This window comes from Pteropus alecto, unplaced genomic scaffold (assembly GCF_000325575.1).
Source record: "Pteropus alecto unplaced genomic scaffold, ASM32557v1 scaffold24, whole genome shotgun sequence".
NCBI lineage: Eukaryota > Metazoa > Chordata > Mammalia > Chiroptera > Pteropodidae > Pteropus > Pteropus alecto.
The window spans coordinates 18,124,050-18,140,426 of NW_006439192.1; the positions used below are offsets into that span (position 1 = coordinate 18,124,050).

At 34.6% G+C, this 16,377-nt stretch overlaps 1 protein-coding gene across 1 annotated transcript in view; it reads left to right on the forward strand.

The window, feature by feature from the left end:
* Positions 1–16,377, forward strand: part of TENM3 (teneurin transmembrane protein 3) — a 400,387-nt gene that overhangs the window by 238,747 nt on the left and 145,263 nt on the right. Inside the window, 1 exon segment of the mRNA XM_025050015.1 lies at positions 15,476–15,714. Coding sequence (XP_024905783.1) covers positions 15,476–15,714 — 239 coding nt within the window.

A 16,377-nucleotide genomic window follows, 5' to 3' on the forward strand; every position in this document is an offset into this window, starting at 1 on the left:
TTTTTATACTTTTTATACTCTTCACTAATGTTGTCTGTGAAAATACGTTTTTCAGTCCTCCTTACATAATGTGTTTATCTCTACTTAACCTCATTACTACATGGCAATTTTATCTTTTCCTAGAATTAATTTTTGTCCAATTTTATAACTATGTGTTTTTCTCTAAAATTTTATCCTCTAGTTTCATTACCAATTAATATATACCCTATCAGAGATAACTGCTAATCTTTTCCTATGTTTCTTCATTTTTCCTTGACATACTTTTGCCTGTTTTATTTCTTTCTCCTTTCATTTCAAGCCCGAGGTAAAGCCTGTTTTCTATTACACCATTCTCAGAACCCTTTCTTCTTAGCCCATAAGATTAAATTCTTGGATATGCAATTAACCAACTAAGCTTAATAAATTCTATTTGATAACCCCTCTGATTTTTCTCTGACCCTCTTTATGATTTCTTAGCATCTCACCTCATGTTCTGAGCCACTTAAAAGACTACTACCAGAAGTCATCTTGTTCCAATTACATCCTGCACTAATATAATATTGCTTCTTTCTGGTCATGGAATACTAGAAAAAGCATTGGTTTGGGGACAGACAGATCTGGATTAAAATCTCAACATCCTACTAGCTATGTAACCTTGAGCACATTACTCATACATTTTATCTTGTTTTTTTAGAAAATGGGTTTGATAATATTTCACTAAAATTTTATAAGGATTCGTTGAAACGTCATATATAAAGTGCCTGGCATTTTATTTTGTCTCTGACGCTACACATTTAAAGGTAAGATCATTGATTTAGTATTTATGAAGGAAAATGACAACTTCCAAGAACCTAAAAGTCGACTAATTTTTGTGAACAATAGCTTTTTCCGCTTTGGAGATAGGTATTTTTGTATTGTGAGAATAATCACTATATTCTCAGTTTCACTGAAGTGACTTCCTAGAAGAAATGAACTATGAAATCAATTTTCAAATACAGAATTTGTTTTTTAAAAAAGTAACAACGATAATATGGGGAGGGAACTTTCTGAGGTGGGGCAGTGGTATTTCATAAAATAAAGCCTGAATGCATTCATTCGTTCAGCAGATATGTATGACAGTCTTATAATGTGCCAGTATGAAAAACTCAAGTTTGTTAGAGATGACTTGGAGAAGTTATGACTATTGAGAAAAAAATGGACTCTATTTCAAAACAAATTTCTTACTTGGAATTACTCTTAGAAATTATCTAATCTTTTTCATTCTTTTAAAGACCAATTGACATTTAATAAGCTGCCTGAGGTCACGTGACTAGTTAGTGTTAGCTCTTGTCTAGATCTCAAATCACGACTTCTAAATTCATTACCTTTACTTTTAGTGTCTCCAGATTTTTTCTGTTATATCTGAAAGGAAAAAAAAAATCATTCAATCCCAAAATACATGTATTTGTTAAATTATAAATCTTACAGATTTATATCTTATATACATTATCAATCTTATATACATTATCATGCATATATAAAAATTGCAAGGATAAAATGAAATAAATAATATTTTAAATAATATTATTTCAATATTAATTTTATTCATTTCATAAATTATTTATTAAATATAAATTTACGAGATAATTATTTATCAAATATTAGTCATACCTTAAGTTTTTCAATCCTGTCTAACATTTATATAAACTTTCTATTGACAATTAGTTATATATATTTAAGTTGTACATGTGATTTTTTAAGTTGTACAACATGATGATTTAATGTATACATACACACTATGAAATGATCACCACAGTCAAATTAATTAACACATACAGCAGCTCACATAGTTACCTTCTGTGTGTGTGTGTGTGTGTGTGTGTGTGTGCGTGTGTTAAAAACACTCAAGATCTACTCTCCTAGCAATTTCAAGTATAAATACAGTGTTAGTGACTATAACCACCAGGAGGTACATTAGATCCCCAAAATTTATTCATCTTATAACTGAAAATTTGTACCCTTCAACCAACATCTCCCCATTTCCCCCGACTACCACCACCCCACCCTCAGCCCCTGGCCCCAGCAACCACCATTCTCTCCTCTGGTTCTATGAGTTCAACTTTTTTAGAAATCTGGCTAATTTCTCTAATGTTCTAGCAAACTAATTGAAAGTGATCGCATTTTCACATTTTTAAATAAATAAGAACAAAACCTACTAAAATACCATGTTTTGCACTTTTAAGCAGTTGAGAAAATTGAAAATTGTTATGGATGTCTATCATTGTTCTTGGCAACAAAATCATATATTGATGGAATATTTCCAAATGTAAGTTTTAAAAATATTCTCTCTGGACTAAGAGTATGTTTCGAGAAGCAGTACTTTCTTATTCATTCTTGAATACTACCTATACCTTGAAGAGACAGATTAATAATTTTTTCAGCTGGTAGCATATTAATGACAGCTATTTGTCATTACATAAAAGGTCAGCAAATTTGAAACCTCCTTCTTTTTATATATTTTACTCATTTTTAAGGTTTATAACTCTTTGAGTACTTTACAATGAGCTAACCGGCTAACCTTTAAGTGGTTAAAAACGGTTAAGATTACTCCACAACTCATCCCTAAGTATTATGAAAAGTCTTGTATTTGATCACACACAACCTGCAAAATCTAAAAGGTGAGGACATAACTATCAACTCCTCTACTTGGCGAACTCTTGCTCTTCTCCCAAGATGGCTCATAGCCATTAGTGACTCTCCAACAAAAGGGCTGAGTGTAGGCTCCACTATCATCAATGTATTAAATATCATAAAAGCTTAATAGATAGGTGATACATACAAATAGAAGTATGTTTTAAACAAGAGTTAAGGTATATACCTTATATAGAGACTACTACAATATTATGTAACTGGTTAACAATAAAGGTTTTAGGACAAAAAAGGCCTAGCTTTTTTCCTATATAAACTTTGACATATTAAGTCTCAGTTTCCTCATTTAAAAAAGTAGATTTTGAACACGTACATACACACAGTGGGGATTTCGTGAAGGTTAAATTAGGTAATATTTGCACACAGTAAATAGGTGTTCAGTAAGCTTTACTTAACCACTTTCCACTCTTTGTACTGGTTGTTTTCTGTTTTGTTGTTAAATATTTCTTGCTTACTATCACACATTTGATTGACTAGGATACCTTCAACATCTCTTACAAACCTGAACTTCTCTTGTTCTTCACATACTTATCTCTATACCTGAAATTCTTTATCTAGATCACACTTCTCAAATTTATAGAAAGAACTTTACTGAACAATTTTAAGCGTAGATGGCCATCAATAATTAAAGGGATTAATAATTAAATAGATTAAGCCTTATTCAAATAGCACATAGCAATTTTAAGATGTTCTTTATCATGTCCATTTTAATTTTAACTTATTTAGTACGTAATAACTGCCAATGGTAGATATAATTGATATCTTAAAACCTGTAAGAAAATACCTAGTATAACTCATGCATTTGATGACTACGCTATTGAAATATCTAAAATGTAAAGCAAAGACTGTTAAACTATTTTAACCTTCTTGATAATGGTAAAGAAAACTCCGACATATTTTCAGAATTAAATTGCTCAGTTGTCATTCAGTTCTTAATGCTCCCAAACTCTGTAACATGATTCTGTGCTTGATTATAGACACATCTAAGTTAAAACGAGTCATAATAAAAATATTTTCCTTCCTGCTATAACCCTATATGTTTTATACAGCTGTAGTTGTACTTAAATTTTATGTTATATATACATCTCTCAGTTAAAACTGAGAAGTAAACGTGGAAGATAATAAAGAATTCTTTAAAATATATTTCCCACAAATCACCTTAATACTCTCTAGAATTCTGCCTCCCAGTTTTCAGAGATCAAGTAACACATATTGTTGTACTTACGATGAACATATTTGTGTATTTAATATAATTACAAGTTGATACAGAGGTAATTGCTAAAATGCATAATTTAATACATTTATATTGCAATTTTTTGGTAAAATATTAAAAACAATTTTTGCCTCAAACCACTTTTTGTACAACCTCTAATAGCATATATTAATTCAGGTAACAGTCGTGAAATGTATCTTGTTTATAAGCTTTTCATTTAAGACATTTTTCTTGCTGAGATCACCTGGCGTGAAAGTTGTCCAAAGATAATAGCACATCAGTTCAAGAGTGTAATAGATTTGAGATCGCAACATGCTATCAGCACAAAGAAGTAGTTTATCAGTCTCACTAACTCACTGTGTCGCAGCTAGAATCATTACATATTTGTTCTTTTGTTTTTCATCAAAATATATCATTTACATTCTAATGTTGATTACTCACTTGGGGGATGTTTTCATTTCCTTGTTTAAAATATTTTTCAAAGTGTATACTATAATTTAAAGTTTATTTAAATAAAAGAGTCGTTTTAATTAGTAGAAGTCTAAAATATTTTCTTTTCACAATTCAGGGGTGCATCGTGTATTACTATAAAATATTTTCAATTAAATTTGTAGTAAGGACACCTTTATATTAGAAGCAAAATAATGAATCCAGTTTGAACAAGCCCTGGCCGATTTTTAGAAGATGTATACACGCATACACACACATGGCACATGCACCTTTCCTAGACTCGTCCTATTTAAAAATTAGCAGAAAACAAATTAACCAAATGCAAAGAGAAAAAGGTTTTAAGTTTAGTTTATTGTTACTCACTCTAGGTGAACTGTATTATTTCTTAAATGTTCCACCTTTTTATGAGCCCTTGAGACAAGCCTTTTCAGTTTTTAGATTTTATTTGCTAATTTTTATTGTTATAGCTTTTGTCAAGTATTACTGCCACCACAGTGGTTATCAAAGAAGTAATTAAAAACTAGTCCTTCAAATACTTTTGACTTTACTCATACCAGTTAAGTACTCTCCTAGGTTCTCCTGTGTCCACCTTTGAAAGTGTGTTTTAAAATGGTATCTAATGGATGAAAGAAAAAACTTTCTCTTTAATTACAATAATGAGATTCAGTGTGAGATTTTCTTTTCAGTTATGCTAGAATTCTGCTCCCTCTGAACCTCAGTAAGAGAATTTTTCATGCTGCTGTATTGTAGGTCAGAAGCTACCACCTCTACAACCCTTGTCAGGATGTGGTAGTGCATCTTCTGTGACCAGTACTAGGAACATCACCTCGATTGTCACTACTTTGTCCTCAGCAACTTACAAAGGAAGAAAAGTTGGGGAAAAGGCATGTTGTGCAGAAAAATACTTTTATTAATTTTCCTTCTCTTCAGAATAGCAGATGTGTAAAGGGGTAAGGAGATTGTGTATGTGGGTTTTGTGTGTGTGTATGTGTGTATTTACACAGCGCTTTTAAAATATTCAAAATTGAAAGTAGATAAAGGAAATGAGTAGAGGAAGCTCTTTCCTTCTTATATAGATTTTAATACATTGAAGGAAAGTTTTTAAAGGACAAAAGAATATATAAACAACTACTCCAGACAGAAAAGTTAAGAGTATAGAAATAATATAATCTGTATGAAGAAAGCAGAGAAACAAACTTTTTGGGAAGTTATAACTACTTAGGGTGAATTATCAGCTAGACTTCTGCATGGCTCACAAATCCAAGTATTCAGTTCAAAGAAAAAAGAAAGAGAACCCCTAAAGAAGGTGCTTGTGGAATTATAGTATATTGATGAATGTTTTATAAGCACATGGAAATATTGATACAAATACAGAAAACAAAGAACCGAAATAGAACAGATACTGAGATAAAGGCCAATTCGCATGGTAAATACTTACAAAATTGCAATGAAATTAGAAAGGATGAGGAAACAGATTTTTGAACAGATAGGTGAAATTGAAAGAGAAGAACAATAAAGGCAGAAGATGACGTAAAACAACAACGAAAAGTTTAAGCCGTTTGACGCCGAGGTCAGATGGATCGAGCCTCATGTTGTACAAATTCCGTTTGTTCTAAATGGACTACTTGAAGTGACCTGCCAGCGGGGACTTTCTAAGCAGGAGTCTTTTGAATTGATTTTCTGATTTGTTATACAATCTTGATGCTAGTCTTGAAGTTAAATGGAAACCAAGAAACTAATATGCCAATCACCATTCTGCAGAGGTTCTCAAAGTGCAGATCCTGGACCAGTAACGTCCGCTGCTGGGCTTCCACCCCGGACCTTCTGTTTTAACAAGCCTTCCAAGAGATTCGAGTGCAAGCTCAAGTTTGAGAACCACCGCTTTAATGTATGGAATGGTCTCTAAGTACATTTAAGCTCATATTGGTGACCTAACCTTTGACTACATTAGTTCACAAGACCTACCAATGCTATGACCCCATAATCAGTCTGGTTGAACTGTTTTCCTGTGCAAGGTGGGTGAATACCTTTTGCAGTCTTATGCAGATGCTAGTGTGAGTGGGCTTCCCCCTGAAATTTCATAGCAGCCTCTGCAGTCTCTTAGTTTGGGAATCTTACAGAGCTTCTGAGGGCCATCATCCTCAACGGATGCAGATGTCTCTCCACTAGGTAGGTATTTAAGCACAGTAGGTAATTGTACTCGTAGGTATCTTTTGAGAATCAGTTGCTAAAAGGTAAGGAAAACAAACAGGAACCCAGCCTTGAATAAGAACAGGTAATTTTTTATATGGGCTCGCTTTCCTTAGTTTTCTGTTGAATACCTGCCAGAAATTTTGTATTTTCTTGCATCATTATCTAAAGCATATCATTTAAATAAACTGCTTTTTCAGCCTGTTAATTAGTTATAAACACATTGTTAAATATACATTCAACAGATAATCCAGTTGGCTATAGATTTCAAATTCAGAATTTGCTAGTGAAAATTCTAAACACTGTGATAATTAAGCACAGGTGTTCAAAATGCTTAGATAATAGTTAATGTCATCTTTCAAGTATATCATTTCTTTCAAATATATACTGACAAATATTTTGGGCCGTTTTAACTTCTACAATATTAAATATATATACTCTCAGATATAGACCACTAATAATTAAATGAGTGATAATGGGCAGCATCGAAGGAAAATAATGCACAGTAATTAAATTTTGTACGTTTAGACAATTTTTATAAAGTATTTTATCTTAAAATGAATTCTAGGCAAACTGTCCATTGTTTTGGCATTATCAAGTGACTGCAACTATTTGAACTCAGTAGTTAATTTTAGCCTTCATATATTTCCAGGTAAATTTAATCCACAAGTGTGGGATTCATTTGCTTTAGATCTGAAAATGTCATTTTGGAAGAGTCGTTTGATGTTGAGGAAATCTTGTGAGACCTTTAATAAGCCTCTTAAGTCCCGGAAGTTATATTTTGCCTGAAGGAAAAGAAAGCTACACCTTAAAATTTCCTTAGCTCTTAAGTGAGAACTTTGGATTCTGGAAAGGTTGCGGATTTGACCAAATATAGCCAATCTTTCTTCTCATTGGCATATTGTCTTTGAAATCAGAGCCTCTAATTTGAAGTAAGCAATCTATATTCTATGTAAATTTTTTACTGAAGACACACATGTAGAAAGCAGGACATCAAGACATTTTATTTAAATACTTCACATGTACTTTGATGTGCATTACTCTCTTTGTTCAGCAAAGAATGTAAGAAAGAGGAAGGAAGAAAGCATCAGCATTTCCATGCAGTAGAACCTTTCTCCCTATAAGATATAATGTGTTATATACAACAGAAATATTTTTCCAGGTGTCTGTATGTCACTAATAAAGATTTCGACTGTGCCTTAGGGACAGAAGCTGAACGACTACACTCTTTTATTCTAATCATTTACTTTGTTTTTTAATCTCTAAAAGAGTTTTTAACACTGCATAAAACATCGAAGAAAAAGGACCCTTTTTAGAAAGATATCTAATTATGAACTTAATCTAATTAAAATTTCATTCAGTGGTTACACACTTTCCTTTTAACTTTTGTTTTCTATCTAATGTCCCATTGAGGAAATGACTCAAACCACTTCGAATGATGCTATAACACATTTTCCAGGGTTGCTTTTCATTTTGATCTGTATAATTTCCAACTTTTTAAATCATGTTTTTGATATTAGAAGAATACCATGATTATATTAACCTCCTGAATAAAAGATTACTATTAACTTATTTGCTTCCTGGTGACCCTTTAAGCTTACAATTTAATTATATATTATAATTTATTTAATTTTGGACTTGATGTTAGGATCTTTTAAATGAGCATTGTTTTGTTGATATTTTATATGATATAATATAGGCAGGCACATTTAAATTTACTCAAAAAGATGCGATTATTTTTCCACTAAATATTTTATGATAGTAAGTTTTGTGGTTATTACTCTGAAAAGCAAAATCAAACAAAAGTGAAGAGTAATGAAGGATCAAAGCATACTTGCTGGGAGATGATATAAAAAATACAAATTATAAGAAGCAATTGTAAGTGACCTAACATAGGAGTAGGTGGATATTATGACTAGACCTATAAAAGTAATTCAGTATACTGTGCAGGTCCTGTATTTAAAACATGACATTTCATTTGAGAGTAGAAGAAAATTTGAAATGAAAATGTTATTTTTGCCTCTTCCCTGCCTCTGCCAAGTAGATTAAAAGGGGGAAGTTGAGGTATAAGAACTCAGAAGAACTCCTCTACCCTGACACGAAAAAGACAAAGGAAAAAAGAAGAGAAAGAAATGCTGTGAAGGAAAGAATGCAAGATCCTCCGACAGGCTGAATACTGGATGGGAGGAGGGGGCAGGCAGGAGACAAGAGTAATTGAAAATTACCCCTATGTCCACCGGGAGAGAAACCTAAAGGATAGAGTTACTAACTGGGACCTAAGGGCGGGAATGGGGACAGCCAGAAAGATGAGGAAATTCAGTCTTTGTCCCTACTGATTTTAAATTTGTGACATGACCCATAGAAAGATAACATCAGAAAATCGGTTAGAAATATAAGCTAGAACAGCAGGTGGGAGCCGAAATGAAAATGTTGGTCGGAAGGCAGGTCGACAGAGAAACAGATCTTTCAACTTAAGAAAAACAAGCAAGTGTTAATTGTGCTTATTATATCGCAGTCCTTCACATCTGCGTTTTTTTGGTGACATGGCATTACAGTTAATGACGCCATGCCGTTCCACAGTTCTTGTCTGGTTGCCGTTGTTGTTAAATAGGATCCCCCTCAAGATTCCACAGCCTCAAAGCAACTGTTAGTGTTCAGTGACCTTCTGCACCCGCTGTCTTCGGGGCTTTGAAATTGATTTTCCTCATCTCAGTCTCTGATAGTCTCTCTTCAAGTGTGCCTGTCTAGTTCATCACCAGAGTGAGAGCAGCGGCACAGATAGCTGAGGAACTGGAGGCGGGCGTCACGCAGGGCGTCGCTGGAAACATCAGAACAGAATCGGCCTGCTCCAGTGCGCTCTGTGTTAAAAAGGAGCCGCTGCTGCTGCTTTATTGCTGGATTCAATGGGGAATATTCTCACAGGATTCACGTTTTTCATTCCCAAATATGGTCTGAGAAGTAAAGAAAATTTCTGTCTTTATTCCACAAACCTCATGCGGATGCCAGGTCAAAACCATATGTTTCCGATAGTAATTTTTGCAGAATTTTTTATACATGAGAAGCATATTCCCAAGGCTGTAGGCAGAGAGTCACAGGATGGGGAAAGACCGTAATGACACACAGATATATGTGCCTTATAATGAGTGAATTAGGCAATAAAAGCATTTTCTCATGAATTCATTGTATAATTTTCCCATAGCTGAATTTCAGCGTTCACTTCTCTGTTTGCTCATTAAATATTCGTAGAGTTCTAGACACGTACTAAGCATTATGTTAGATGTTGAAACAGTTAAAAAGAAGTCGTGGGCTTAAGGACATGCATTAGTCACAAGATACACTTGTCAGTGCTTGATATTTTCTACAGTGCAGTAGAAAGGACATTGCTGACTTTGGAAAGAAAGCTTCCTGTCTGAACCTAAAAAATAACAAGACTCCTACCGAATATGACACCAAATATTCTCCTCTACAGGGTATATGTTGACATAGTCCTTTTCTACTCTTCTAATTTATGTCTAAGAGGTCTTTACGTATGCATTTTAGCATATCTATTTTGAGGCCTAATTTACCTAAAGGAATTTTTTTCATATGAATGACGCTATTTGGTTTCCAAGTACATCAGCGTAAACAATCTTTATAAGTTCTTTACTGACACACTGGAAAATCATCTGAAAACATCAAAGACCAGTGATTTTAAAATACAGTGCACTGGTGATTTGGCTTCTCTTTCAGTGTTTTATAGTGTTGTTTTTTTTTTTATTATGGACATATATCCAATGCACTAATTCGATGCCCCCCAATGGTCATTTAGACAGAGGAAGGGGAAATAAAATTCTGAGATTTAAAGTCAGTGGCCAAGAAATACAATTAAATTCTGTTTTCTCTTGCAACAAGAGTAAATTTATGTATTAAGTTAGAAACGCCTTTAAGGTAAAGCTGTCTTCAGTCCCACTAATATCAATGAATAGTGTATTTTTGAATATCATTACATTTGTTTTCAACAATATTTCAAAGTTGCATATTGCTCTAAGAAAAATAATTTTGTAGCAATTCAAGCCTGGTTCTTGAAAGAGTTCTTTACCAGTATCACCAAAGCAGACGGACATCATGGATTGATATCACAAATTTTGGAAATTGAAATGGAGCCGTCTAATTTGAAGTCGGCATGTGCGTAGCTCATTGTCTTGCACACAGAAAGTAAATACGTGTTCTTTAACTTCAGGCTAAGATCATAATATAGAGTCCCACAGGTTCAGGTTCAAACTTTATTTCCCAGAAAGAAATGACTCAAACTACTTTCAATAAAGCTATAACACATTTTCCTGTAATTTACAACTTTTGTTTATCTATTTTTATTTTACTTATTCATTTTTTTATTAGCTGTGGGTCCTTGTCCAAAGTACTTAATTTCTCCAAAACTGACTTTTCACATCAGCACAATGGTCACCATTTTATTTATTTTACAATGTTTATTGAACAACTATTATGTGCCAGGAACTTTCTAAGTTCTGAAAATACTTAGGGTCAAATAAGACTATAGAGTTTACGTACTCATGGGAAAATACAGCCAATACATTTGTGCGGTGAATATTTATATCATTCTTATCGATCAATGTGATATGCTAAACACCTTTATTTTTTAAACGTTTCTGTCTATATTTTATTTGAAGCTCTCATTCCTAGAAAGTTACTCAAACAATTTGGGTCTCTCCTTCCTACTCCATGCCCTTACTTGCTACTGTGAGCACAGCAGGGAGCATCAAATCCTTGGGTCTTCTTCGCCAAGACATTGAGTGTTAATGCTATGTGTTCTTACTAATCACCATGTTACTGCTGAGGGAGCCTGCATTCCTGTCTGTGTGGCCTCTTCTGATCCAGTGGCACACTCTGCCATTTCTGCGCTACAAAAGCCGTAGAAGTACGGATAATTCTGAGACCCAGGAACCTCAGGGAGGCTCTCTGTACCTGCGCCACCTACACACATCGGTGTTCTCCGTGGAATCCTATCACCCCTGCAGGTCTCAGATTTCCCCTGGCCTCCCGATATGCTGCCTGGTCTCTACCTCTCCAGGACTCTGCCAGGGGAGCCAGGAGCAGGGCCTCTGTCTCTGAGGCATGGCGGATCTTCTGGCCTCATTCATTCCCCTGCTTTTCCTCTTCCTAACTCTTAATGAGAAAGTTTTCTAGTCTAAGGGGAATCTTTATCTCCTAAATTCTATTTCTTTCTAACATTTTGGCTATATCCCAAATCCTTTCTATTTCTACTTTTCCCCAGAGGCTTTTCCTGGTACCAAACACTAAGGGCAAGAGAATCTGTCTTTGGCCATGGACCTACACTCTTGTTGCTATTCAGATGCCGCTTGTGTCTGTGTGCAGAGTGTCATCAGGTAGCTCTGTCTGCTATTTCTGTACCCTCAAGCATGGCATGGACGTGCCTTAGACTTCTGTGGCCTCTTGCCACCTCCCCAGACTTGCCACAAAGCAGAGGGCAAGCTTCTCTTTCTGGGCCCTGTGGAATCCTCTGCACTCATCAGCTCCCCTGTGGTTCTCTTCCTGCTCTCATCCTAAAGATAATCTAGTAGTCTGGAGGAAAACCCCGCTTTATCTCACACCGTATTTTTCCCAAACATAATGGTTATACCCTGGTCCACTCCATTTCACCCAGTAGACTGAGCTTAAAAAACCAGCAAGACACTCGGGCTACTTCTGCTTCTCATCTTGCCTCATCTCTCCTGGAGGCAGTGCAGTAAAGCGGCTGCTGGAATTAAGAGAGATGAGGCAGAGCAGGGACAGAAAGCAGGGGGGAATTTCAGAAGGAAAAAAAAACACTTAAAATAGTATTTTAAAAGTTTAATCTACCACATAAACAAATAAACAAGAGCATGCATGATTGTCAGAAACATTTTGAAGAAAATAAACATAATGATATGATGGAGAGTAAAGGAAACAGGGTTTTTGTAGAATCTTTGTCCAGTTACATTTATCTGTCCAGCCTGACATTCACCTTCTCCAGAAGGAGTGGATATGCATCCTTTGGAATGCATTTTTAATCTTTTCTGGTGGCATTGAAGAAATGGTCTGTTGCTGTGGTCTGCCAAGCCTCTTGCTCGCTCTTCATGCATAATCCTAAAAAAAAAAAAGTGAGAATCTAGATTAAAGGGTCAACTGCAGCTCATAGGCCAAATCCAGCCTGTCACCTGCTTCTGTAGTGATCGTGAGCTAAGAGTGGTTTTTATATTTTTAAGTGACTGAAAAAAAAATAATAATAAAAATATTTCATGACATGGGGAAGTTATATGAAATTAAGATTTTGAAGTCCATAAATAAAGTTTTACTTGAATATGGCCACACTCAAGCATTCAGGTGTTGTCACTGTCATAACAGCAGAATTGAGATGGAACCTAAAATATTTACAGTTTGATCCTTTACAGAAAAAGTGTGCCTGCACCTAATCTAAATGACCAGGTGATTCCTAGGCATGATAGTCCATCTTCTCACTCAGACAGAATACATGCCCGTGTATGAAATCACCAATATCAAATTTGTAAATCAGGCAGTTCATTTCATATACATTGGTTTTGAGGGTGTCACATTTTGAATTGGGATTTATTTAAAGTCTTCAAATGATAATTTTTGGTCTTTTGTGTTATAGATTCCAATAAATGAATTTGGGAAGAAAAATAGCTCATGCTTATTGACCATTTATCTTGTGCTGGATACTAACATGTAAACACCTCATCTATGTTACTTTATTTAATACTCATAAAATGCCTATGTAAGAGGTACTATTATTATTCCCATTTTACAGGTGATAAAACCAAGACACAGAAAATTTAGCTGACTTGCCAAATATCACCCAGCTAATTAGAGATGAAGTCTGGATTTAAACCCAGACAGTCTAGTCCCAGAGCCCACATTCTTAATAACCATGCTGAATATGAATATAGTAGTAGGTGGTAAAAATTCTGCTTCCAACATACCATTTAATTCAGGCTATAAACTTTTAAATTTGCTTTATAAAGTAGTTCCAAGGGGAAAATGGATTCACAGAACAGTTTCTAGTATAATTTATAGAAGTAGTAACTTGTCATTTGCATCTGTTCTAATTTTGTAGTTGATAAAACATTTTTAGATGCATTAGCTGATTTACAACCTTGTGACATAAGTAAACAATTAGTTCCATTATTCAGATTACACACACACACACACACACACACACACACACACACCCCTAATGCTTTCTAGGATCACATAACTAGGAAATGATAGATCAAGAACTTAAACCCACATCTTCTGATCTCTAATACTGAATTCTTTCCGCAACATCTGCATTAGGCAAACTTTTGTGACTTTTGCCATGTCTGTATACCAGCTACCAAATTATTCACTTACTAATTTTCTGGAAATGGACTGTAACTTAAATACCTGATTATCCTTTCCTAGGCAATAATATACATAAAACCATGAGTTTGGTTCTTCTTTTTATTTATCAAACATTCATATTGTGCTTGCTTTATTTTAAGCACTTTACTGTAAATGTTAACTCATTTAAGCCTCATAATAACTTCTGAGAGGTAGATAGTATTATAATTCCTAGTTTACAGATTAGTGGGAACACCAAAACACAGAAAGAGGTTAAGTAACTGGCCCAAGGACACAAACCTAGTAGGTGAGTAGTAAAGCAGGATTTGAACCTCAGCAGTGTAACTTCTGAGTTTTGTCTTTTTAGCCCTTTAATTTGATATATTCGATCTATTTTTAATGCACTTTAAAATAAGTACATGAGTATCAAATTTTAAAATATTCAACTATGTACCATCTAAAATAATCTTGCATAAAGACTGTACTGTACCATGGAAGACCTATAATCTGAATATGAATGAAAGAGCAAGTCCATTGACTTCATTGAACCTGTTGTTAGGGAACTAATGATAACTGTTAAGACACAAACTGAATGCGCTATGAATTACTAGCATAATTATGAAATGTAAACCATGAAAACATGGTGCTTTTTTTAAAATGTGGGGACTTAGGAGTATTGTTAACAGGAATCTTAAAATTAGTCACTTTTTTAAAAGAATTCCTCATACAGCACTCTTGTCATGTGATCATTCAATTTCTGTTTGATCATTTTCAAAGGAAGAGAGCATAAAACTTTTAGAGGCAGTTTGCCCTACAGTTTATGGCTCAGTTGTTCAGGAAGCTTTCTATATTTGATCTAGATCTTGCTTCGCTGACCCTTCTTCATTTCTTTAAGTTGGTTTAAGAAAATATTCTGTGATATTTAAGAAAATATCCTTCTTTTCTCTCCCTTTCCCCCCCCCCAACCCCCAGCAGATTTACCTTCCTGGTTATGTTTGACATAACTTAAAAATAAAATCGGCTTGCCCGCCTCCAGAACTGACCAGCTGCCTGAGTCCAAGCTTGATAGTACTGGTTAGTAGGGAAGAATTAGAATGTTCCATGGACATCCAGGAAATAGATCAGTCTGCAGACTATCAATGTACTCATGCATTCTTGTGATTATATGACTACACATTCTCATAAAATAGTAAATACACATGTAGCTATAAAGTAATAAGATTTGTTTTCTTAAGCGAAATGTGAAGGTGTTTTTGAAGGCACTTCATAAAGAGAAGTTCCAAAATGGCTTTGTGCAGGAAATGCTATAGTCAGAATAACTTTATAGTTTCTCAAGATGTCTGCTTGAAGGCACGCTAATCACTTGTGTGCATAAATACTGCTGTATACATTACAAATCGGTCTCTTTCATCAGCATCATTTTTACGAGTTGAGGTGTTTTTTTGGTTAAAATATTTTCTTAATTTCTATTTTTGATTGTATGAAGTAGGTGATTAAAAGACAGGAGAGCTAATACGTAGCTGTCTCTGTCTCCACACTTTAACATATTCGCATATTGATATTGGTAATGTATAATGATATTCTCCTGTTCCACAGGCATTTCCTATTCAAAACAGGAACAGGGACAACGCCACTGTTCAGTACTGCAACCCCAGGATACACAATGGCATCTGGCTCTGTTTATTCACCGCCTACTCGGCCACTACCTAGAAACACCCTATCAAGAAGTGCTTTCAAATTCAAGAAGTCTTCAAAGTACTGTAGCTGGAAATGTACTGCCCTGTGTGCTGTAGGGGTCTCCGTGCTCCTAGCAATACTCCTTTCATATTTTATAGGTAAGAACAAATTTTTAGAATTATTTTGTCTGTAAGTCTAAATGTTATATTGTTGTTTTATTGGTTTTATCTATTTATTTGGTTGAGAAGTATATTTTGAGGTTATATCTTCTGGGGAAGGGTTTGGTAATAATATATAACCCGCAGGATATTTTAAGTAATTTTCAATAAATTTAGATAAGTAAAACTGCATTTGCATAAAGAACAAGCTTTATTCTTGGACACAGACGCTAGTGTTTGACATTTGCGTTTGACTTATCCCTCGTGAAACATGGGTAACTCTTTGTCATTTCATGTACACAGAATATTCGTATACTCCTACAACAGGTATTAGGGAACTCTGCTACTTGTGAGGTTACACGTCTTTCAGCTAATTCGGCTATTCAAATGTAAAACTCATCACTTGGTACCATTATCTTCACTCAGGAACCATCTCCTAAGAACCGTACATCTGTAAAACAATGAAAGAACTATCTCCATGTTCATATATGTGGATCTTTCAGCTTTTCTGATGTAGTATTGATGTTAACCCAAATGATGGAAGCTGCAAATAGAAGTTATATCCCTCTTATTTAACTGTTTTGTAACACATATGAGCATTCAAACTATTAGAAATGGCTTTTGAAGATGTCAGAAGTGACCACATCTGATTTTGATCTACTT